Below are 25,642 nucleotides of genomic sequence, written 5' to 3'. Positions count from 1 at the left end.
ATGACATTATAAAAGGCCTGTGAGATCTTTCAGCAACACAATAATAATGATAACCACTCAGGGAGTTCTAACTTCTCTTCCACATATATAACCACTCAAACAGATTACTGTGGGGGGAAGCATCCTTTTACTACTTTGTTAGATCCTGGGGAAAGATGAAACCCCTCCCCTTCTAAGTACATAGCAGGGCTTTCTTGGCCCTGGCCCCTGCCTGCTGGAATCTGGTGCCATTCCATTCTGTAGGGCTTGCAAGGCAGAGATGTTCCGCCAGGCATTCGGATGAGCTCTCTCACTTCCCACCCCCAGAGAGCAAGCAGTGGGCACTGGACATTTTATCTCCACCTTGGTTAGTATTTTCTTTGAGTATGGTTGTTAAGTGCTTTAATGCCATTTTAATTGTGTTATTATGGCCTTTTCTTTGATGTAAGCAGCACTGAGTTCTGTTTTCAGGGCAGAGCAGCCTAGCAAGTATGCCTGCAGGCAGGTATGTCTAAATAAACAAATAGCCAAGCAGGATAGGGATAAGCAAGACTTTAGACCTAGACTTGAAAATAAAGTGGGAAGGGGAGACACAAAATTAGCTGGGGAGGGGGAGAGAGAAATTAATAAATGAGAAAAGGCGGGGGTGTCAGAACTTGTAATTGTTGAACCTTATGACTGTTGTGCCTGTTTAGCCTAGCTGAATCCATATTGTAACTGTTCAGAAACAGCCAGCTCCGTATCTAGCATTGTGTACAAATGCTTTGCATTCCAAGCGAACTGTGATCACCGGAGGGTGACGGGGAGTCCCTGGGAAACATCTACCAGTACCCTTTGAAGCTCTGCCTCCCCCTCTCCTCTCCCGATAAGGCGCCTTGGAAACCGAACAGGGCCTCCTGAAGGGTGGGAACCAGTTTGTTATTGTAACTAGAATAGCTTAAAGAATCTAACCACTGCTGAACTCATTATCAGAATCAACTCGTCTTCTACCTGAACACAGTTCTCAATAAACGCTTAGACTTTAACCAGAGTTATGAGCCTCGTTTGACATTCTTCAAGTTCTGACATTTTGATTCTGATCCTCTTGGAGCTTATCCGAACTGGGAACCTTGGCTAGATGGCTGAAAGGGCGCCAGATAACGGAGAGCCCCCCAAACCGATGGAAGAAGGAGGGCGGCCCCGGCAGGACGACGGGGCGCGACCGCTGCTGGACGAGGCGGACCTCTGGGCCTTGATGGATGAGATCCAGGCCAGCCACGTCCAGATCACCCGGGAAATCCGGGAACAGCTGGACGCGATCCGGAGACAGACCGGGACGCGGGGGGGAGACCCCCGAGTGGGACCGCGGGGTGCGCCGGCCCCGCCACCTCCGCCGGCGGCGCCACCACCAGCGTCACCAGCGCCGGCTCCGGGGGATGGCCCGAGAGGGGGAGAGCTCCAGATCTCCTTCAATGGCGACCCGGAGGAAGTGGAATACTTCACCATCCAGTGCAACAATTTCTTCACGCACTGGGGAGCAAGCTACCCCACGGAGGCGAGTCGGGTGGACCACATCGCTTCCAGGTTGAAGGGGGCCGCGCGGAAATGGTACGTGGGGTTGTACACCGGGCGCAAATCCGAGTTAGCCACGGTGGCCGACTTCCTCCAAGCCATGCTGCGCCAGTACGGGGACCCCCTATGAGAGGAGAGAGCCATCGAGGCCCTACAGAGAATCGAGCAAGGGAACCGCACGACCCGCGAATACGCCACCGAGTTCACGGGGCACTGCGCGGCAGCGAGGGGATGGAGCAAGGTGATGAAGTACACAGCGTTCAAAAATGGGCTGAACGCTAACATCCTTGACCGGTGCTACCGCCAGGGGAGACCCGACACGCTGGTGGGGTGGATCCAGCTGGCAGGGGAAGTGGAGATGAACCTCGAGCACGTAAGACTCCGCCGCCTGCAGCAACAGACCAAGAGAGGGGGGGAGCCGCGCCCTAACCCGAGCAAGCCCGACAAGAAGGGGGCACCGGGAGAAAGGAAGTGCTTCAGATGCGGGGACCCGGGACACCTGGCGGCCAGCTGCCCGGGGAGGCCGGCTGCCACGACCCCGCCGCTCAAACCACTCATCGCCACCCCGAAGAGGACCGGGGGGAGAGCAGCGGAGCCCAGTCGGGGCACCATCACCATGTCCCTGGCGAATGACGAGGATATTATAACAACCGTGGAGTCGGGCGAAAAGCCCCGGGTCACCGGGCCGACGGGAAACGACAACAACCTGCTTTAAGGGGTGCCGCGAAGCAGGTCAGGGAATCGTCGGCACCAGTCACGGTGAGCGTAACAGGGGAACTTTTGTTTATGGCAGTGACCTTACTAAACCCCCACCTAAAACGCTTCATGCACGCCTGCGCCCTGATTGACTCGGGGTGCAAGAGAGACATCATGTCCCCTCGCCTAGTAGAGGCCCTAGGGTTGACCAGATCCCCCCTGCCTCGCCCCATCCAATTCGAACAGATGGACGGGTCGGTGATGAAGGGCGAGCCCTGCACCGAAGAGACCCAAGCGGTGCCCATGGGGACCGAGGACCACTGGGGGATAGAGGTGTTCGTAATCTCCCCCTCATCCTCGTTCGATTTGGTAGTGGGGGCGGGCTGGCTAGCGAGGCACCAGCCAGACATACAATGGCAGGCCCAGATTGTTCGCTTCCCCGACTGGCGATGCGAGCACCACCACTGGAGGGAGGAGTGGGGGCCCAAAGCCCCGCCGCGAAACGAGCAGCTATGCCTGACCATAGAAGAGGTGAAATCGATCCCCAAGGAATACCAAGACCTAAAAGGGGCTTTTAGTGAGCGGGAAGCGGACGAACTCCCCCCGCACCGCCCCACCGACTGTGCTATTGAGCTAATACCGGGGCAGGAGCTGCCGAAAGCGAAACTGTACTCGATGGGGTGGGCGGAGAAGGAGGAACTGAAAGAATTCATAGACAAAAACTTAAAGCGAGGCTTCATCCGCCCCACCACAGCCCCCCACGCAGCCCCCGTATTGTTCCGGAAGAAGAAGGATGGAAGTTTGAGACTTTGCACAGATTTTCGCGGGATTAATGGGATTTCCATGTCTAACGCCTACCCGATCCCGCTGATAAAAGACCTGCTAAGCACTGTGGCCGAGGGCAAGGTGTTCACCAAACTCGACTTGCGTGACGCGTATTTCCGCGTCCGAATCAAGGAGGGAGATGAATGGAAGACGGCGTTCAATACGCCGATGGGACAATTCGAGTACTTGGTGATGCCGTTCGGGCTGCAAGGAGCGCCCGGAGTGTTCATGAACTTTATTAATGAGGTCCTGCGGGAATACTTGTATAAGGGGGTGGTGGTGTACCTGGATGACATCATTATTTACTCAAGGTACCTCGAGTCACATGTACCCCTGGTCAGAAAGGTGTTGTCTACATTGTATCAGAACAAATTGTATGCCAAACTGTCTAAATGTGAGTTCCAAAAAATGGAACTAGATTACTTGGGATTCAGAGTGTCGGGGGAGGGATTAGCGATGGACCCCGCGAAAATACAAGCGGTACTCGATTGGGAGCCCCCCCGAACCCGACGGCAGTTACAATCATTCCTCGGGTTCGCAAATTTTTACCGCGGGTTCATCAAGGGGTTCGCCCAAGTCATGCTGCCCCTCACGGAGCTCCTCAAAACCAAAGGGAGGGGGGAGAAAGCGAAGAAACCCGGGGCGCGCCTAAATTGGTCGCCCGAGTGTCAACACGCCTTCAACGAACTGAAAAGGTTGTTCACCAGCGAGCCAGTGCTGGCCCACCCCAACGAATTAAACCCTTCGTGGTGCAATGCGACGCTTCTGACATCGCGGTGGGGGCAATATTAATGCAGAGGGACGAGGAGGGGGGGCTCCGACCCTGCGCCTACATCTCCCACAAATTCTCCAACGAGCAGAGAAATTGGTCGGTGTGGGACAAGGAAGCTTTTGCAATCACGTTCGCCCTTAAAACCTGGCGATCATGGCTGGAAGGGGCCCGGGTCCCGTTCGAAATCTGGACTGACCATAAAAACCTGGAAGCATTGACCGGCCGGCGCAAGCTGACAGCCAAGCAAATTAGGTGGGCCGGATTCTTTGCAAAGTTTGACTTCGTGCTGAAACACATCCCCGGCACCAAGAATTTCCTCGCAGACGCACTCTCGCGCATGCCCCAGCACGACAGTCAAAGAGAGGAGGTAATAGACTCTCTGTTCCCCCCAAACCAAGTAGCGGGGGGAGTCACCACCAGATCAGGGAAAACGACCGGAGCCCCAGAGCTCAAAGGAAAAGACCGTTTCGTGGCCGAGACGGAAGCGGAGGGAGGGGATCGGCCCGAAGGGATAGAAAAAGGGGAAAGTGAGCTGTGGTACTATAATGGGAAGATTTACGTGCCCAAATGCCTGAGGGGGGAAATCCTCCAGCAGTGTCACTCTAGCCGCTTAGCGGGGCATTTTGGCTACATGAAGACCCTACACTTAGTAACGCGGCAGTTTTGGTGGCCTCGAATGAAAAGAGACATTTCCGACTTTGTAAACTCATGCCCAACATGCATCATGGCTAAGCACAGGGGGGTGGAAACCCCCCGGGCTCCTCCAACCACTGCCGACCGCCGCGAGGCCCTGGGCCGTGGTCTCGATGGACTTTATAGTGGAGCTACCGCCTTCCCAAGGGAAGACAGTGATTTTAGTGGTAGTAGATACTTTTTCGAAGCAGGCCCACTTCATTCCCTGCAAGAAGTTGCCAACCGCCAAGAAACTAGCTCACCTATTCTTTCATCACGTGGTCCGCCAACTTCTGGCGGGAGTTTTGCAAATTCACAGGTATAGAGCAGGGGCTAAGCTCTGCCTACCACCCCCAGACGGACGGACAGACGGAGAGGGTGAACGGCCTGCTGGAGCAGTACCTCAGATGCTACATCAACTACCAGCAGACCAATTGGGTGGAACTACTGCCCTTTGCAGAATACGGGTACAACAATAGCTTACATAGCTCCACCAAAACTTCCCCCTTCCAGGTCGTCAACGGCTACGAAGGAAAGCCCTTCCCCCTCCTTTCCCCAACTAGAGACGCCCCTGAGCCCACCTCTTGTCAACAATGGTGGGAGGGGACCCAGAAGAGTTGGAAAGTAATACAGGAGAACTTGGAGAGCGCTAAAGAAGACTATAAAAAGCATTTCGGGCGAGGGCCTAGGGGGGGCAGTATGTCAGAACTTGTAATTGTTGAACCTTATGACTGTTATGCCTGTTTAGCCTAGCTGAATCCATATTGTAACTGTTCAGAAACAGCCAGCTCCATATCTAGCATCGTGTACAAATGCTTTGCATTCCAAGCGAACTGTGATCACCGGAGGGTGATGGGGAGTCCCTGGGAAACATCTACCAGTACCCTTTGAAGCTCTGCCTCCCCCTCTCCTCTCCCGATAAGGCGCCTTGGAAACCGAACAGGGCCTCCTGAAGGGTGGGAACCAGTTTGTTATTGTAACTAGAATAGCTTAAAGAATCTAACCACTGCTGAACTCGTTATCAGAATCAACTCGTCTTCTACCTGAACACAGTTCTCAATAAACGCTTAGACTTTAACCAGAGTTATGAGCCTCGTTTGACGTTCTTCAAGTTCTGACAGGGGGAAAGGGGGGAGAAATTAAGGACAAGAGAGGGCAAGGTTATTATATCTTGCTGCAGCATCCTAACTACCACTTGCTGCAGCATCCTAACTACCACTTTTTTTTCCTTGCACCAGGCTGGGTGCAAGGGAAAAAAGGCTAGATGATTGCAGAAAATTACATGCAGGATGGCGATTACTGTAGATGCCACAAGTGTGCCCATTTGTTTTGCACCAGTGCCAGCCTGGTTGATGGGTTTAGCAAGATCCAGTAGGTGACTTTGCTTCAAACTCGGAGAAAGACAAGTTTAGTTGATCCTAGAGTGCCCTTTGGCAGTGCTCATTCTTCCCTGTGCCCCTAGTGGCAGCAACCAGAACTGCAAGATATTAGGCTGGAAGGGGGATGGTGCTGGCTTCAAGGGTCCTCCAGCCGACTTGAGTGCTCCAAATTTTCTCTGTTGGCAGCCCTGTCTTCTGGCCCCCTGGCCTTCACACACCAAAGATATTTCACATACATTACCAAAAAGGTGGTGAAACATTTTCCTCTGTTCACCCCTGTATTAGATAATCTCAGCCAGATTTGCAATTTGGGGGATCTAGTTCAATCCTTAATTAGAGCCTATATCCTAACTGGGAAATTGGAAATGGAAAAACAAGAAACACACAACAAAAACAGTTGGAAGTAGAAGACTTGAAGAAAGCATAAAAAATTGCCCAAGAAGCTGGAAATACTTTCTGATCGGTGAAGGCTTTTAGAAATGCCAGAAACCATGAAAACAAACCTGACATACCCCACACTGGGTCAGTGTAGCTCAAATAAGGGTGCAAATGGACAGGAGTATGATATGCAAAAAGACATAGAATAAATCATCAATCTCAAATGTGCTCAGCATATGGAAAGATCTGCCATGGTGCAATCATTCTGGCACACTAACAGCAACTCAGTAAGTAGCAGCAACTTTCAGTACCCCAAGTAAGAAGAAACCAAAATGCTACAGAACACTGGAACACGCAGCAGTATGCAATGAAAGGTAACAACAATACACTGACTAACACATCAATGACAACTGGGAACATTGGAAAGAAAGGGAAACGCAACAGACTGGAGCCCCCAGTTGTCACTGGAGTTCAACCTCTCTCACTTTCTTTGTAGCAACTGACAATGTAAATCCACATTGTTCAGATGCTGTTACGTATCCCTTAGATCTTACATTGGCAATGCCATTATAGCAATGGGTTCTTGTAAATGTTGCAGTAAATTCAGAGATAAGGAGGAAGAAATTGAGTTTATTTATTCTGATGAAAAAGCAGCATATCTACATTAGGATTAAAATGGACTAAAACTAATTGAAATAGAATGGTATAGAATATGGTACAGGAAGGAGTAGTTAATGTTGCAGATTAGTATCTGCAAAATTATTATTTGGGAGGAAAGTCAGAAACAGACTGCCAAGTAATTGGAAAATTAAACCAATTAGTGAAGCAGAATTCAATAAAAATAAAACAGAGACAAAATTAAAACAGGAGATTTTTATGACAGGGTCTCTTTCAATTTACAGTGGTTAAACGTGATAAAAAGTGGCTAATCAATGGAAAATACTGGGAGGAAAAAGGTTTTGCAATAAAGGAAGTGGTAACAAGATCATATGAGGACTAAATGGGAAACAGAAGGGACAGGAGACATCTCTAATTACTGCCAACAGAGAGAATGAAAATGAGGAAATGGAGAATGAAAGGGGATTTCCTGTAGTAAGTGGGAATACCACAACAGTAGATAATAGCTATATAACAGCGGCAAATCAAATGTAGGTGATACTTTGAGAAGTTCAACAAGAGAAAACTGATGACTGCATAGCTGCACCGATGAAGAATGCAATACAAACTCTTCATTCTGTCAGCTTCTAAATATTTATTGAAAGATGCCATGATGTAGCATTCTGCAGGATGTACAGTTGTAATCTTGCAGTGTTCCTGTTCCAGAGGGAGATGAGATGATCGTATGGCTTTAAATATTCGAGTTCTGCAGGAGAGCTGACAGCTGTCAGTTGGGCAAGAGCAATTAGGACAGATACTGAGGGAGACATAAAAGGATCTTGTATAGATGCATATTATGTTATGTTATCTCTCTATATCTGTGTGGGTGTCTAAACAAGGTCTGACAAACAGCTTACCCTTCATGCAACATGAAGACGGCATAAGAGCTCCAAATAATCCCTGCAGCTCTCTCTAGAGCAGGGGTGGGGAACCTCCATCCTGGAGGGACCTAACAGGTCCTGCTGTTATCTAGTCCTCTTCTGCTTCTGGTTGGTCTCTTGCTGGCCCGAAGATGAGCTTCGCCTTACCCCCCACCTCCCACCATGTGGATTCTGAAGCCCCTCATTCCTGTGTCTCACAAGAGTGCTTTTCTCTAATGACCTAAATGCCTTCCAGGAAAATTCAGCTGTATGTTGTGTGTGTGGGTCCTGGACACCTGTGTCTCACTTGTTGTGCAAAAACCTGCTCCTTGAGGCACTCTCCCCGCCCCCAGGACCTGAGCCCCACCTTGGCAGAGTCCCCCCAGGTCACTTCCCCACCCCCAGGCAGATCCCCCTAGCCCTGTTTGTTGCCCTTCAGTGACTTGAGTCGCCCCCAAGGAGCAGCCTGGATTCCTTGGCTTTGTCTCCCAGGACCAAACTGCCCCACCCTCTCCCTCAAGCAGAGGGGCCTGAGGGGAACACAGGAGCTGGCTGGGGTTTAACCCCTTTTTGAATGGCACTTGGAGCAGAGTCTCTTTCAAAAACAGAAGAAAGATTTTATTTGACCAGCAGGGAAGCACTCGCACACATACAGCCAAGGATGAGAAACTCTGAGGCAACACTTTTTTCTATCTACAGAACTGAAACCTGAAAACACACAAGAGAGCGCTGCTGTATCATCTTTTCAGAGGTTTCTAGTTCTTATCAGTGAGTGATGCTTGTTGTCTTCGTATACTTCAGCCAGAACACAAGATATTCATACTGTTCCCTGCTCATCACAAACCTGGGTTCTCCTCAAAGCACAGCCCCTTTTTACCGGTAGGGATTATTCCTTCTTGTTTCGCTCTAGCCAAATCTCTCTCCCAGCAACTGTGGTCTGTGCAAAGCAGGGTTTTTTCTTTTTCTTTTTAAGGTTCGCTGGACTCAGAGTCACACTTCTGCCCCCCCCCCAAGTGGTTTTGGCCCCCTGCAAGGGCCAAGGAGCCTGCAGTGTATCAGGAGCTTCCAGCAAAGACCATTTGTTGGGGGCTCCTGGCAGCTGCACTCCGATTGGCCGCTCTTGCGGAGCCAGCCGATCAGGAAACATCCTTCTGAATGAAGCCCATGCAAAGGAAGGATCCAAGTGCCTGTTTTCCTATTGGGCAGTTTATTGTTCAAGGAGTGTTTTGGGTGGAATTTCTGTGTATATAGTTGCGGCTGGCAGCATGAATTGTTAGATTAATTTTCACTAATAAAAAAAGCTATGCTGAAATTACTCCAGCATCTGAACCCGCCATTTCACAGTGTCTATAGAAGAGCCTTTTCTGAGCAGCCCTGTCAGAACCTGGAGACTCCAGTTCTTTCTCAGAAGCTGCCATTTTGGCTTCTTCCCTTTAGACCCTGAAGACCCCCTTTCCCCTCCAGAGCAGCTGATGCTGGCCAATCAGAGAGTGGGAAGGGCAGCCAATCACAGCAGCTCTCCACTCCAGGGCAGTGATCTCCCAGGCTCTCCACTTCAGGGCAGTGATCTCCACTCCAGGGCAGTGATCTCCCAGGCTCTCTGAAATAGCAGCATGGGAAACCCTCCGTCACACTCTCCGAATGCACACTGCGGCTGAGTGGGACCTAGCAGTCCTGTCCCTATGGTAGGCTCCTTTCTGTTGTGTGTCTGCCTATCCAGAGTGCATGGACTTGTAGGTTTTATTCTCCATTTGCGGAGCTCCCAAGGATGTCATGTTTCCTGGTTTCCTATTGGGAACAACATGGTCTTCTCTACTACTGCGGATGTTTGGGGCTTCTCTGTATGCTCTGCAGAGAAACAACACAGCGGGCAGGGGACACAGAAAGACATTTCTGTCACTGTAGCATTCTCAGGAATCTGCTGGCACCATCAGTCTTCAAGTTCACCTTTTACTCAGCGGGACTTGTTTGGCAAAACACCACCTTATCTATATGTGTTCACTCTCAACAATCTACAAAGATAGTTCATTTAGTCTTAGCAATAGAACTGTGTGTTTTACCAAAGCTAGCAGGAGTATAAGCAGGCGCTTCTCTATCTCGTGTGTGTGTATGTGTGTGTGTGTGTGTACTTTAAAAAGCATTAAAATGGTTTAAAACAGATGGCCAAGGGAAAGAAAGCCCCTGTAGTCTGATATTCATGAAGGAGCATTAAAAAGCCAGTTTGGTGTAGTTAAGTGTGCGGACTCTTATCTGGGAGAACCGGGTTTGATTCCCCACTCCTCCACTTGCACCTGGCTGGAATGGCCTTGGGTCAGCCATAGCTCTGGCAGAGGTTGTCCTTGAAAGGGCAGCTGCTGTTAGAGCCCTCTCCAGCCCCACCCACCTCACAGGGTGTCTGTTGTGGGGGAGGAAGGTAAAGGAGACTGTGAGCCGCTCTGAGACTCTGTGGAGTGGAGGGTGGGATATAAATCTAATATCTTTAAAAAAAACAGGTGCTGGGCCAACCGTAGCAAACAACTTCAACAGAGAGACAAAGAAGTCCTAATTCCCTACTGAAAGTTTACCAAGAGCTTCCAGAGAGAGCTCTGTGTGGGAGCCCTCTCTTCCCTCTGACATCAGCCAGCTGGCTGAGCTGCCCGCTCCTGGATCCTGTAAGAAAGTCCACTCCAGGATGAAAGGTATCCTTAGTAAAACATGACTGCTAAAAATATAGCTCAGCCAATGCTCTTCTGTGCAAAGAGCCTAATGGACTCAAATGCCAGGTCTTCAAACACAATTGCTGATTTCCATGGCTGCAAGTCTAAAGTCCTCACTGTCAGGCTCTGTTCATCTATGACATTAATAAATGCTGTTACTAATCATATTCAATGCTGCATAGAAATGCCTACTAACATAGAAGCCAGGGTAGCAAGGAGGGAGGGGGGAAGAGTAGAAAACAGCTTCCCAGGAATATCAAAGGTTGCCAAGGTCTCTTTGAAGTAGACAGTATGTGCCAGATTCTCACCTCCTCTCCGGAGGCCCCAAGGACGTTGCCTCCGGGAAATGTAACCACCAACTGAAGCAACCTTTTGTTTTGGGAATTAGAGGGTAGAAACAATTGGTTTGATGTAGAAGGTTAAATGCCAATAGTTCAAGCTGATCTCCATCAGTTCCAATACCTGCCATGCTGCAGTAACTCTGAAGTATCCAATAAATGCAACTTTGTTTCAAAATACCAAGTCTGCTTACTTGTGAGCTTCAATGAACCTACGCCTGACATTCACAACCAGCCTAAGTGCTCTTATCATGGAGCTGTTTCTGTATGTTTTAACGGACAGTTCACTGACCACAAAGGCCTCACTTCATTAACTCAGGATTTATTAAAAGCAACCATGGAACAGAGTGGCAATCAGCATAACTCCTCCCTTAGTCCTTGGACCACATCTCTATGCCACATCTCTCGCTCCTCTCTTTTCTGGTGGCTTTTGGCATGAGCATTTCTGTGCACTTTAAATGTCATGCCTCTGTGGGATCACCACAACCACACATCGGCTGGCTCCAGCCTGGCCGACTGTCACGTGCTGGGGTGCAGCAGGCAGGGGAAGAGTCCAAGTTCGATCCGGCGTCTGAATCAAAAGAGCAGCACAGGAGCCACGAGGGCAAAGTCCAGAGCACACACCAGGAGTGGGGTCCTTCAAAGCCAGGAGTCAAGAAGCTGAAGGATCAGCTCCAAAGCCAAGCTGAGGTGGACACGAGTCACATGAGAGACTTGTTGCTTCCACAGGGGGCTCAGCCCAGAGCGAAGGGTTAAATGGCTTGCCACCACTGTTTCCAATTAACAAACGGCCAGGCTTCTGTTGGAACTCCGGACTGAGCAAGCACCTAGCTTGCAACCACACTTCTTGGTGCTGGGTCACCAAGTCTTGGAGGAGTCACTCCCTAACATGAGCCATGCACGGGGGAGAGTTGGGCGGGCTTTCTGCTTTCAGCTGCTCAGGTGCAGAGAATGTGGGCGGTGGCAGCCAACTTCCAGTTTCTGTGCCTACAGAGGGGCCAGCTGCAGGCTGTGCCACGACCAGCAGCTTCCCTTCATCATCGCCCATGACACCGACCTGGAAGTGGACCAGCACAAACAGAAGCGCCTTTGATGGCCATATAATATAGTGGGTTCCATATAATATTGAAGAGGCAAGGTGGAAGTGATAACAAGCTCTTTATTGCGTACAGCATGGTAGGCCGCTGCACTAACAAGACTGAGAACTGGGCCAATGGAGTCAAACATATACATCTCCAGGTCCTGCACAAACATGTTATTGGGTCATTAAAACCGGTGGGGGCTTGTGATTGGTCCAAGGCAGCAGAGATTTGGATACTGCTGCCCATTGTTCCCAAGTCCCCAAGCTCAGTCCATATGGCTCCAATGAGCCAGGCAGAAACACCCAGGCCTTCAATTGAGTCCAACAGAATCATAGAGTTGGTAGGGACCTCTAGGGTCATCTAGTTCAACCCCCTGCACAATGCAGGAAACTCACAAACACTTCCCCCTAAATTCACAGGATCTTCATTACTGTCAGATGGCCATCTAGCCTCTGTTTAAAAACCTCCAACGAAGGAGAGCCCACCACCTCCCAAGGAACCCCGTTCCACTGAGGAATCACTCTACCGGTCAGGAAGTTCTTCCTAATGTTGAGCCGGAAACTCTTTTGATTTAATTTCAAACCACTGGTTCTGGTCCTACCTTCCAGGGCCACAGAAAACAATTCCACACCATCCTCTATATGACAGCCCTTCAAGTACTTGAAGATGGTGATCATATCACCTCTCAGCCGTCTCCTCTCCAGGCTAAACATCCCCAGCTCCTTCAACCTTTCCTTATAGGACTTGGTCTCCAGACCCCTCACCACCTTTGTCGCCCTCCTCTGGACCCGTTCCAGCTTGTCTATATCCTTCTTAAACTGTGGTGGTGCCCAAAACTGAACACAATACTCCAGTTGAGGTCTTACCAGAGCAGAGTAAAGCAATACCATCACATCACTATACTTCTGTTGATACAGCCCAAAATTGCATTTGCTTTTTTAGCCACCGCATCGCACTGTTGACTCATGTTCAGCGTATGATCCACTAAGACCCCTAGATCCTTTTCACAAATACTACTGCTAAGACAAGTCTCCCCCATCCTATAACCATGCATTGGATTTTTCCTACCTAAATGCAGAACTTTATATTTATCCCTGTTAAAATTCATTTTATTGGTTTTAGTTCAGTTTTCCAGCCTGTATCCTGTTTCTGTCTGGAAAATCAAAAGAGTTTCTGGCTCAACATTAGGAATAACTTCCTGACCGTTAGAGCGGTTCCTCAGTGGAACAGGCTTCCTTGGGAGGTGGTAGGCTCTCCTTCCTTGGAGGTTTTTAAACAGAGGCTAGATTGCCATCTGACAGCAATGAAGATCCTGTGAATTTAGGGGGAGGTGTTTGTGAGTTTCCTGCATTGTGCAAGGGGGGTTGGACTAGATAACCCTGGAGGTCCCTTCCAACTCTATGATTCTATCATCATCATCATGTGTAGAATAGCCAGGAGATCCTAAGATTGTCTGTCATCTAGAAGTTCTAGTTCTTTTACAGTTATGCACCACAAGGTGGAGCACTAGACTGGTGTTCTAAAGGCAAGAGACGTTTCAGAGGTGGTTTGCCACTGCCTCCATCACCCGCCTGGTGTTCCTTGAAGGTCTCCCTTCCAATCCTAGCCAGGACCGACCCTGTTTAGCTTCCAATGAGGCTGGGCTGGGCCTATCCAGGCCAGGGCTCCGCAAAGGCAACAGTGAAACAGAGCAGGATTAAAACTCAACTTCAAAAGACAGGACTTGAAAATGATATCAAACCCAACAAAAAGGAGCCCCCCCCTCCTCCCAGGCCAAATCAAGATGAGAAAAAATGCTGAAGGCAGTTAAAGGGGATGGGGAGATAGGAGTGGTTGTGGTGGTGGTGGGGAAATGTTTCTAAAAGGGGGAAACCCTGTGATAACCCTCAACCCTCCCCCCATTCACCGAAGCACAATAAAATCTATTTCAATGAAATCACTACAAGTTCAACACAAATGTGCACACACATAAATCCCAAATGGTACCTCAACATACCCTTCAGCCTCACAGCACTTTACTCTCATTCCCAGGCGAGAGATCGCCTCAGCTGGGCCTGCCAGATGGTTTCAACACAAAGACTGGACATATTTCATAAAAAAAAAAATATTTATACGATATAAGTTTAACCACGACCTGCCATGTTACATCTTATTTTTTCTTTATTGATCACAATCCTTTCAATACAGAAAAAAAAATAAAACAATGTCAATGAGTCATTCCAAATTAAAAAAAGAAAAACCCAAAGAGAACTGGTCCTAAATTTTACTATACCTGGACTTTTTCCAAGACCAGAATATAATAAATTAGCTCAGTGAGATAAGTTGACTACCAGTAAGCAAGTCTATCCCATCCAAGATTCCATGGGGCAAGCAAACTACAAATCCTCCTTAACACTGACCCAGATTCCCCACAATTTGCCATATCTGTAACCAAGAGGTTTTACTAGATTCTGGCTCCCCTTTGCGCAAAAATAAAGTAAACTAAGGTACTGGAAGAGGTCTGACAGGGACACAGGGGGCTTGGCAACCAGAGGAACCATATAAACACACACACACACTGCCGCTGCTGCTGTGGTCTCTCACCTGTGAAACAGGAAGAGGAGTTTGTAGAATCTTTTGGGCTCAAGTGCCATGTTCTACTGGAGAAAGTTTCTCTTCCAGACGTTTTGTTCTCAGCTGCGGAGAACATCCTCAGTGGCGTTGCAGCCGGAGCAGGCGCACAATGCACAGCAGCCAAGAAGGTCAGAGCGCCTGCTCCGGCTGCAACGCCACTGAGGATGTTCTCCGCAGCTGAGAACAAAACGTCTGGAAGAGAAACTTTCTCCAGTAGAACACGGCACTTGAGCCCAAAAGATTCTACAAACCCTAATGATGTTACCAGCCATGAAAACCTGAAATCTTTGAGGAAGAGGAGTATAGCTTCCGAATCTGGAGTGAGGAAGAGGCCCAACCGGAGTGCCAGGCCAATGGAAAAGACCCTGCGATGGGCAGCAGGGCAACTAACATGAGATTGGCAGAAATGGGCTTTGCCCAGAGGAAGGAAGACATTCTGCCCATCCAATAACACCATTCTTGCTGTCTATAGAACAAGAGGGCCCCCTTTTGCAACTGGTGGGTATTAAAACAAACAAACAAGCCAGGTCATCCCCCCTTCCCAAGCCACAGGCAAAATGCCGACTCCATCCCATGCAGCAATTCCTCCACAGGAGCTCACTCCTCTCCCCTCCCAGCTTGGAGGGGGAAAGAAAGGCGGGACTTGCAAAATCCCTGCCTCTTGGTGATGGGGCTGCTGGCGGAGGGCTCTTCTGGAGGGAAGAGAGGCAGTCTGTCCAACAGCTCCAATGAAACGGGAGAGAGGAGGGCAGGGCTGATTGCGGGGGCTGCAGGCAGCGACTTGTGCAGCTGGGCAGGCCGTGGTGGCTAGTCACAGGCAGAGGGTCCCCACAGGCCTCACAGAGCCCTCCTGGGTTGTGGCACATCCCTGAAATGCCAGGTATTGGAATCCTCTCTTTACCTCCCAGACAGCCGATGGAAAAACTGGACTGTCTGGGTCAAAGCCAGATCCCTGGCAACCCTCTCCTCCTAGCCAGCAGCAAAAGCCCCCCTGGGGAAGGGCCAGCTCGAATGGAAGCCAGAAAGCCACACCTGACTCCTGACTGCTACCCCAAGAACTGGTCCCGGCATGCCTTGTGACTGGATGGATGGGGCCCCGTGAGCAACTCCTGGCTTCAGGGCTGGGCTGGTCCTTTCCCTCCTGAGACACAGCCCAAGGGCTCTCGAACCACAGGAATGCCGTGGAGATTTCCGGTAGCCTCCTTGCCACATGCACTTTAGGAGGCTTCCTTCCCCCTCCCCCACAGTTTGGCTCTGGAGGAAGAGGAGGTCAGGAGACGCCCTGGGCAAAAGCTCCCGAGGGAGGGGGGGAGGAGGAGGAGGAGTCCTTTGCCTGCCTTTTCGGCTCCTGAATGGAAGCGGGTTGTCTGGCAGAACTCACTGGACAGACTCTTTTTCAAATTATGGCACCTCTTAAAATGATTAATGGATTAGGAGACTACCATGACTCCTGGAATGCTGTTGATAGGAGGTTCAACTCAAGTGCATTTCAGCTCACTGTGAGCAGGGGCCTGCAAGGAACTTGCAGAGAGGGGGCACTTCATCCTCATGGCATCCCCTCCTTCCCTCTCCACCACCACCCCTGTCCTCACTCCCTCCATCTCCCCTCCCTGTCCTCACTGCTGTTCCCTCTTCCCTCCTCTCCCCCAGCCGGCCATGGCGGGACTGGCGACACAGCAGACAGTCTGCCTGGCCCAAGAGGCAATGATGCTAGGAGGGAGCTGCCGTGGCCACAAGAGCAGTGATCCTGGAGCCGCATCAGCCATGCAGTGGCACTGGAAGCCACGGCCATGCCAGGCCCGGGAGTGTGGCAATGATGGTGGGAGCTGAGCCAGGCCAGGAAGAAGAAGATATTGGATTTATATCCCGCCCTCCACTCCAAAGAGTCTCAGAGCGGCTCACAATCTCCTTTACCTTCCTCCCCCACAACAGACACCTTGTGAGGTGGGTGGGGCTGGAGAGGGCTCTCACAGCAGCTGCCCTTTCAAGGACAACCTCTGCCAGAGCTATGGCTGACCCAAGGCCATGCTAGCAGGTGCAAGTGGAGGAGTGGGGAATCAAACCCGGTTCTCCCAGATAAGAGTCCGCACACTTAACCACTACACCAAACTGGCTGTGATGCTGGCAAAGACAGGTGCTGTGGTGATGGCCCAGCAGAAGTGCTGGTGTTGCTTGCCTACAGTATCTCCAACAGAGAAGATTTATCTGCACATGCAAAGATCATGCTCCTGTGTGTTTGTTTGTTTGTTTGTTTGGGGGGGGGGGGGATTTACATCTCCATTTGCTCCCAGTTACCAGATCTTCTGTAAATTGGGGGGGGAGGCTCCCCTCAAGTTTGAAAAAAAATCCCCCCCATTGGTGCCACACTCCTGGGCCTGGCCATTTCATGGCTGATGTGGCTCCTGGATTCAGCACTGCTGCTGTGGCCACGGCAGTTCCAAGCATCATGGCCTCCTGGGTCAGGCAGACTCTCCAATGCAAGCCAGTTTCATGCAGTGGTTAAGTGTGTGGACTCTTATCTGGGAGAACCAGGTTTGATTCCCCACTCCTCCACTTGCACATGTTGGAATGGCCTTGGGTCAGCCATAGTTCTGGCAAAGGTTGTCCTTGAAAGAGAAGCTTCCGTGAGAGTCCTCTCAGCCCCACCCACCTCACAGGGTGTCTGTTGTGGGGGAGGAAGATAAAGGAGATCATGAGCCACTCTGAGATTCGGCATGGAGGGCAGGATATAAATCCAATATCTTCTTCTCTTCTATCAATGTGCCCCTGATTCACAGTTTGGGCCACACCTGACTACCATGTATAGCAGGGATGGCCAAACTGCAGCTCGGGAGCCACCTGTGGCTCTTTCACACATATTGTGCAGCTCCCAGAGGTCAAGGAGGTACTGAATGCAGGCTTACTCTCAAGTAAGTGTGCGTAGCATTGAGCCTACATGGGTAGGTGACTATTTCTGCCATGTGTGAATTGAGGAAGGAGGAGCAAACAGGCAGGCTTGCAAGTCTTCTCCTCCATCACAGAGGTTGCCCAGAGACCTAGAGCGGGGAAAGAGCCAAGGGAGCCACTGAAAGGAGAGGCGGAATTAAAGAGGGCAGAGCAAGGTTTTCCCCTTCTTTCATAGCTCTTGTAGGAGCTGTATTTATTATTAACTGTGATGTTCAGGCAAACTAAGATGTGTAATGATGCAAACGGTGGTCAGTGATTTATATGGTACATGTGTGCTTCCTTTTCCCACTAGTGGCAAGAAATAATTCCCTAACCTTTCCCTATGCTGGTTTTATGGGGACTGTTATTCCCAGCTTTTTTTTTAAAGTCTTCTTTTGTGTTGTAAAGTTCATACATATGTATTTTATTTTTCTGTGCAAAGAAAATATTAAAATTTTTAATAAAGACATGTGCGTAATATTTATTGATGTCTTGTGGCTCTCAAACATCTGACATTTATTCTATATGGCTCTTATGTTAAGCAAGTTTGGTCACCCCTGAGGTATAGGTTTTCAGAATCCACATGAGCCAACCCAATATCATTGTGATGATACAATGATGCTCATGTTGGAAACGAAGTCAATTTTTTTTTGACATTCTAAGAAACACCTGAACAACAAACACAAGCTTAGTATTTCCGCAAGTATTTGTCAAATGTGTGTTATGGGAGACAAAATTAAATAGCAAGCCCTAGAGTAGATTTTAACAAACGCTTAACTGACTGGAGGAAAAAAAATTCTAAAACACAGAGCACTTAATAATTCAACTGCATTGTCTGCAACTAAGAGATGCTGGAATCATAACATGATTAATGCTACATTATTGTATTTTTAAGAACTAGGAAAATCTAAGATTACTTTCATGTAGAATGTTCAAATGCAAATAAAACATTCAGTATAGGATTAAGCAGCTAAGCTTTACAGATAGAGGAGCAAAAACTTCTTTCTGAATTTAGGCAAATACCATTCACAAGCATATCAAAATATTATTTCCTCTAATTTCATTAGTGCTATCTTATTCACAATTACTGAGGCTTATTCCATTGATTTTTGTTTAAAATGAATATTATCCACACAGCGGTGGATGGTTGTGGGATTAGGCCATTTGCTTTAACCAGCAAAGAAATTTTAAAGAAGCAATCTAGTATTAAATGAATCAAACGCTCTTCTCTTACAAGTACAGTAAGTCCCTCAATCTGTATAATAATACAAATATGTCAGAAGTGTGATCAGAATTTATTATTATTATTATTATTATTATTATTATGCGTCTGACAGAAGACTTGGGTGGATGTGACTCTCTTTGCAACAGAATCAAGAACATCAAGTGGTTTGTAAGAGCTTTGTTTGTTTTAGTATTGAGGTACCAGTATATTAAAACTGGTACCAGTATATTACATTAATATTAAATCCTTTCTTTTAAAAGTATACAGATCAGAATTCTGAGTAAAATTTGAAAAGAAAGGCAGCTCTATCCAGGTAATGACATCAGTTTGTTTTATTAAATTTCCTAAGCAGTCAGTCGCTCATGGCATTTTTCCTTGTCAGCATAGCGCAACAATTCCTCTTGGAGGTCATAACTGCACCCTACCGTCAAGAAATAATGACGGGGATTATGAGAATGCACGCTGCCCAAGATGCTAGCCATTTAGGGACTATCAACACATGCATATTTCATTAACTTTCTAATGTTAGAACAGACATGTTACTATGCTGCATGAACTGAAAATGAATGTCATCCTAAGTAAAAACACTAAGCAACAGGTTTGCACCTCGACAGAAGAAAGAGGATGAGCTATTAGCATAGAGAGTGAAATATATTTTGAATATGAAAGATTATTCACCCAATCAAGGCATAGGTTTATTCATTTTCTTTAAATGTTTGAAAACAAGCAAAAAGTAACAGCCTTCAAATGCAAGGGGTCTTCTAGAGACTGGAAGAGCTCTCTCGTGCCAATCTTTTGTATAAGGAGAATTCTCTTACATTCAGAAGTGTACCAATTAACATTTTTAACGAGAATAATGCTCATGAAGTTTCAAATGCTGATGAGTTTAATTTGGACAACCATGCAATCCAGATATAACAAATACTCTTTATTTACTCCATGTGATATGAAAATACTCTTTATTTACTCAGTGTTACTATTCTGTTAACAGCTCCTAAAACTTTATCCTAAAAAAATAATTTACCTTTTATCATTATGCACAGCAAGTTGATTCCCTGGGAGTATATTATACAGTATACCTTTCAGAAAGCTTGTCTGTTAAAAGAAAATCATATAAGCTTGCTATAAAAATACCAGACCTTGTAAGCGTGTAATTAAATATCAAAAATGCCCGCATCCCTTTAGCTTTATGGGGTGGGTTTTTACCTTTGCCGCACACTCTGCAAATGAATGTTTCTTTATCAGTTCCAAAAAAATCCACAGCACTCGGGGCAAATAAATCCTGTCAAAAATCTGTACATTGAGTTTTGCCTCTTTCCGAAACAGCAGTTCAAGCAGGGACAGTCATTTCTTGCCTTCCATCATATACAAACAGAAACAGATACCATTTTAAATCCCAGATAACAGCAGACATCCTGACCATAAAAGTAACCGAGGCCAGAAATCTTCTCTTCTGGTGCAAAGAAGAAAAGATGAAATGCTGAGCTGCTACTCCAGGATCCAGGGGCTGCTGCAGCCTCCAAGCAGAAAAGAATAGAATTCAGTCAGCCACAAAGGTCTCCATGGCAACAGCACACGGAGCCCTCCCCAATGCTATTACTTACGCAACGTTTCCTCACAAAAGGGTCCTCTTCGCTCCCCGATGCTGGCCTCACTAGACCCTCCAAGCTCTTCCCCACCTTCATTGTGGCCTTGCCATTGATTTCAACCCCCACCCCCTAAAAAAAATAATAGTGGCATTTGGTTTAGAGCAAAGGACATCCTGCCTGTCACTTGATGCTCCCTCTCTCAGGCAGAAAGTGCACTCCCAGCCTTACACAGAGTTGATGCTTAACAACATCTGGGCTTTGAAATCCAAAATGTCTGTCAGAAACTCACCATTGTACCTGAACACAGTTCTCTCTGCTGCAAGGCATGTGGCTACAAAGCAGGCCCGGCAGAAATAAACCTTCAGCTATAGTTGTACCAATGGAAGTTAGAAATAAAAACTTAAGCTCATTTGCATATTAGGCCACACTCCGGTGCCAAGCCAGCTGGAACTGAGTTCCTGGGCATTCCTGCTCAGAAAAAGTCCTGACAGTAACAGTAATAAAACCATCATTTCAAAAAAAAATCCAATTAAAAACTCTACATGTAGCAAATCAACGCTTTTGGCATAAAAAACCAGCCTAGATGGCAGAGTCCACCAAAATCACATTAGTGCAGGGGTGTAGAATTCATTTGTTATGAGGGCTGGATCTTACATAAATGAGACCTTGTTGGGTCAGGCCATGTCGGGCTAGGCCATGTGTGTACCTATTTAAGATTAGGTAGCAAAGATATAAACTTTATAAAGGACACAAACACATAAGATCATAAGAGAAGCCATGTTGGATCAGGCCAATGGCCCATCCAGTCCAACACTGTGTCACACAGTGGCCAATATATGTGTGTGTGTATATATACATATATATACACACACACACATACATACACACATATATATATATACATATACTGTGGCTAATAGCCAATGATGGACCTCTGCTCCATATTTTTATCCAATCTCCTCTTAAAGCTGGCTATGCTTGTAGCCGCCACCACCTCCTGTGGTAGTGAATTCCACATGTTAATCACCCTTTGGGTGAAGAAGTACTTCCTTTTATCCATTTTAACCTGACTGCTCAGTAATTTCATTGAATGCCCACCAGTTCTTGTATTGTGAGAAAGGGAGAAAAGTACTTCTTTCTCTACCTTCTCCATCCCATGCATAATCTTGTAAACCTCTATCATGTCACCCCGCAGTCGACGTTTCTCCAAGCTAAAGAGCCCCCAGTGTTTTAACCTTTCTTCATAGGGAAAGCGTTCCAACCCTTTAATCATTCTAGTCGCCCTTTTCTGCACTTTTTCCAATGCTATAATATCCTTTTTGAGGTGCGGTGACCAGAATTCTACACAGTATTCCAAATGAGACCACATCATCGATTTATAGAGGGGCATTATGATACTGGCTGATTTGTTTTCAATTCCCTTCCTAATAATTCCCAGCACGGCGTTGGCCTTTTTTATTGCAATCGCACACTGTCTTGACATTGTCAGTGAGTTATCTACCACGACCCCAAGATCTCTCTCTTGGTCAGTCTCTGCCAGTTCACACCTCACCAACTTGTATTTGTAGCTGGGATTCTTGGCCCCAATGTGCATTACTTTGCACTTGGCCACATTGAACCTCATCTGCCATGTTGACGCCCACTCACCCTGCCTCAACAGATCCCTTTGGAGTGCCTCACAATCCTCTCTGGTTCTCACCACCCTGAACAATTTAATGTCATCTGCAAACTTGGCCACTTCACTGCTTACTCTTAACTCCAGATCATTAATGAACAAGTTAAAGAGCATGGGACCCAGTACTGAGCCCTGCGGCACCCCCCTGCTTACTGTCCTCCACTGTGAAGACTGTCCATTTACACTCACTCTCTGCTTCCTATTAATTAGCCAGTTTTTGATCCACAAGAGGACCTGTCCTTTTACTCCATGACTCTCGAGCTTACTAAGGAGCCTTTGATGAGGAACTTTATCAAAAGCTTTCTGGAAGTCAAGGTAAACAACATCTATTGGGTCTCCTTTGTCCACATGTTTGTTCACCCCCTCAAAGAACTAAGGTTACTGAGGCAAGATCTTCCCTTACAGAACCCATGCTGAGTATTCCTTAATAACTTGTTGAGTATTCCTCAATAACACATTTTTTTTAAAAAAGAAATAAACCTTAAAACATGCTTATAACATTAGCACTCATTGGTCTTAAAGATGCTTTCTTTGTATTTTTCCCATGGGATCCAGGGAACTGGGCAAAGGAAGCTCTGGCTCTTTCCTCCTTTTCCCAGGGGACTAGTTGGGGAGGAGCCTCAGCCAATAGAAGGAAGAGAGGCTTGGCACAGTATCTGTGCTGTGCAATTGAAAAAGCCTGGAAAAACAAGGTCTGCCTCCCCCCCCCCCGAAGGGAGAAGCCTCAGCCAATGAAGAAAATAGAGGTTTTGCTCTGCAGCTCCTGTGTGACTGAGCAAGCCTTGCAAAGCAAGCTGTGATGCAGAAGGAAGCAAGAGAGAGGGAGTGTCAGCGAAGGTTCATTGAAGCTCCCAAAATAAGCAAGCTTGATTATTTAAAACTAAGTTGCATTTATTGTATACTCCAAAGTTTCTTCAGCATGATAGGCATTGGAACTGATGGCAAGCAGTTCAAGTCATTGGTATTTAACATTCTACATCAAAGCAATTACAACTACCCCCCAATTCCCAAAACAAAGGCTGCTTTTGCATATGAGACTTTTCACATGGCACCCCCTTATCTCCTACAGTTGGTGGTTACATTTCCCGGCGGCGATGTCCTTGCTGCTTCTAGGGGGGAGGTGAGAATCTGCTGGGCTTTCTCCATTTTAAAGAATGCTTAACAACCTTTGATGTCCCTGGGAAGCTACTCTCTGGCTATTTCCTACTTGCCCCCCCTCTCCTATTCTACTAGCACATGTTAGTGAGCATATATGTGAGTTAATCAATCTGGCTAGTAATCAGGATTCGGCAATAGTATCAATGAACAGAGTCTGGCATACTGCCCCCCCCTAAGCTCTTGCTTGGGACTTGTCTGGGTGCAGTAGGTAAAATTGCTTAAGCAGTTGCAGAGCGTTTAGATCAGAAGCTTTAACCCACTCGTCGCAGCTAGGTGGAAAATAGCACCAACGCACCAGACAGTAGAGGACCCCCCTTTGGATTTTAGAGTCCAGGATTTCCTTCACTTCGTGGTGCTTCTGACCCTTCACCAAGATGGGCTTGGGTTCCGGACCTCGAGGGTGCCACCTCGACCCACCTGGATCTCGACGAAGAAGGCTACAATGGAAAACAGGGTGCACTTTACTAAACAGTTTGGACAAGTCCAGTTCTACAGTCACTTTGTTGATCACTCTTTTTATTTTAAAGGGCCCCAGGAACCTGTAGGACAATTTCCTAGAGGCTTGTGGCAACGGCAAGTTCTTGGTCGATAGGAAAACTGTCTCTCCTACTTTAAAATCCCAGCTTGGGCTATGTTTTTTTTTTTTTTTTGTCAAATTGGGCTTTGTAATCCCTTCTGGCCACTTCCAGGTTCTCCTGGATTACTTTCCAGGTTTTCTCCAGTCACCACCACCATTGCTGACAGTCTGTGGGCTGAGAATCACTTCCCCCTCCTGGTAAAAAAGGGAACGGCTTTCCCTCGTAACCGTTCACCGCCCGGAAGGGAGTCATTTTGGTGGAGCTGTGGAGGCTGTTGTTGTACTCAGCAAACGGTAATAGCTCCACCCAGTTGGATTGTTGGAAGTTCACATAGCACCTCAAATACTGTTCCAGAAGTCCGTTCACTCGTTCTGTCTGTCCGTCTGTCTGCGGGTGGTAGGCGGAACTCAACCCCTGTTCCATCCCAGCCAACTTGCAAAACTCCCACCAGAAGTTGGCAACGAACTGCGGCCCACAGTCGCTAATGACCTTGTCGGGGAATGAGTGGACCCGGACCACGTGCAGGAAAAATAAATACGCTAATTCTTTAGCAGTGGGCAGTTTTCGGCACGGGACAAAGTAGGCTTGTTTGGAAAAGGTGTCCACCAGGACTAAGATCACTGTCCGCCCCTGGGAAGGGGGCAGCTCCACAATAAAGTCCATTGACACTATTGACCAGGGCCTTTCAGCCGTGGGGAGGGGCTGCAGCTGTCCCGGCACTTTGCCCCCTCTCCTCTTTGCCAGGAGGCAAGTCGGGCAAGTCTGCACATAATCAGAAATGTCCTTTTTCATTTGGGGCCACCAAAACTGCATGTTCACCAGATGGAGAGTTTTTACATAGCCAAAATGGCCCGATAGTTTATTAGTGTGACAGTGCTGCAGAACTTCCAGCTGCAAAGTTTTTGGAACATATAGCCTCCCCTCGTGGTACCAGAAATCCTCCTCTCCTTTCAGCAGTCCTTCTGGCCGTTCCTCTCCTTCTTTTTTGCCCTCTGTTATCAGTCTATTCCCCCCCCCCCAAGGGTTGGGGCGCCTGAGGGTCGCCTTCGACCGGGTTTGCACCACCCCAGCTACTGCCCCGGGGGGTATTAGAGAGTCTATTATTTCCTCCCGTTGACTCTCGTGCTGAGGGAACCTCGAGAGAGCGTCCGCCAGAAAGTTCTTAGAGCCGAGGATGTGCCTCAAGGTGAAGTCAAATTTGGGGAAGAAGCCCGCCCACCGGATTTGCTTCCCAATCAGCTTGTGGCGCCCCATGAGCGCCTCCAAGTTTTTATGATCCGTCCAGATTTCGAACGGCACCCGTGCCCCTTCCAGCCAAGATCACCAAGTCCTTAGGGCGAAAGTCACCGCATATGCCTCCTTGTCCCACACTGACCAGTTGCGCTGTTCGTGGGAGAATTTTTTGGAGATGTAGGCACACGGGCGGAGTTGGCCCCCATCGTCTTTCTGCATTAATATGGCTCCTACGGCCACGTCGGAGGCGTCACATTGAACCACGAAGGGTTTAAGCTCGTTTGGGTGCATTAGCACCGGCTCACTCGTGAACAACCTCTTAAGAGTGTCAAACCCGTTTGGCATTCTCGGGTCCATTTTAGTTTGGTGCCCGGTTTCTTTGCTTCCGGCCCCCTCCCCCTAGTCTTTAAGAGTAAGTAAGTAAGTAAGTAAAATTTTATTTATATCCCGCCCTCCCCTGCCAAGCAGGCTCAGGGCGGCTAACAACAGCAAAATAATAATACATTTAACAAAACATTAAATTAACCCCAAACCGATTAATACATTAGTTAAAACAGTTACTAAGTCTAAAAACATTAAGTTAAATCTGACAGTACCATTATTAATCGACGCTATGCCTGTCAATTTGTGTAATGATGGCGGATCTTCAGACTGGACCATTTTGATGTTTCTTTGTGGACTTGGTCAGCCGTTCATGAATGCCTGTTTGAAAAGGGTGGTCTTGCAGGCCCTGCGGAACTGATCAAGGTTCCGCAGGGCCC

The 25,642-nt window shown here is 47.9% G+C and overlaps 1 protein-coding gene across 1 annotated transcript in view; it reads right to left on the bottom strand.

Moving 5' to 3' along the window:
- The window catches only part of LOC132575576 (catenin delta-2-like), a 259,469-nt gene extending 239,369 nt beyond the window's left edge, over window positions 1-20,100 (bottom strand). The window contains exon 1 of the mRNA XM_060244383.1: window positions 20,034-20,100. Within this exon, the coding sequence (XP_060100366.1) occupies window positions 20,034-20,036 (3 nt within the window). The 5' untranslated portion in view covers window positions 20,037-20,100. The remainder of the gene's footprint in view (window positions 1-20,033) is intronic.
- Window positions 20,101-25,642: the final 5,542 nt, after the last annotated feature.

The sequence above is a fragment of the Heteronotia binoei genome, chromosome 7, assembly GCF_032191835.1.
Source record: "Heteronotia binoei isolate CCM8104 ecotype False Entrance Well chromosome 7, APGP_CSIRO_Hbin_v1, whole genome shotgun sequence".
Classification (NCBI taxonomy): domain Eukaryota; kingdom Metazoa; phylum Chordata; class Lepidosauria; order Squamata; family Gekkonidae; genus Heteronotia; species Heteronotia binoei.
Note: the sequence above shows the minus strand (reverse complement) of the source record. Positions and strands in the feature narration are given on the sequence as shown.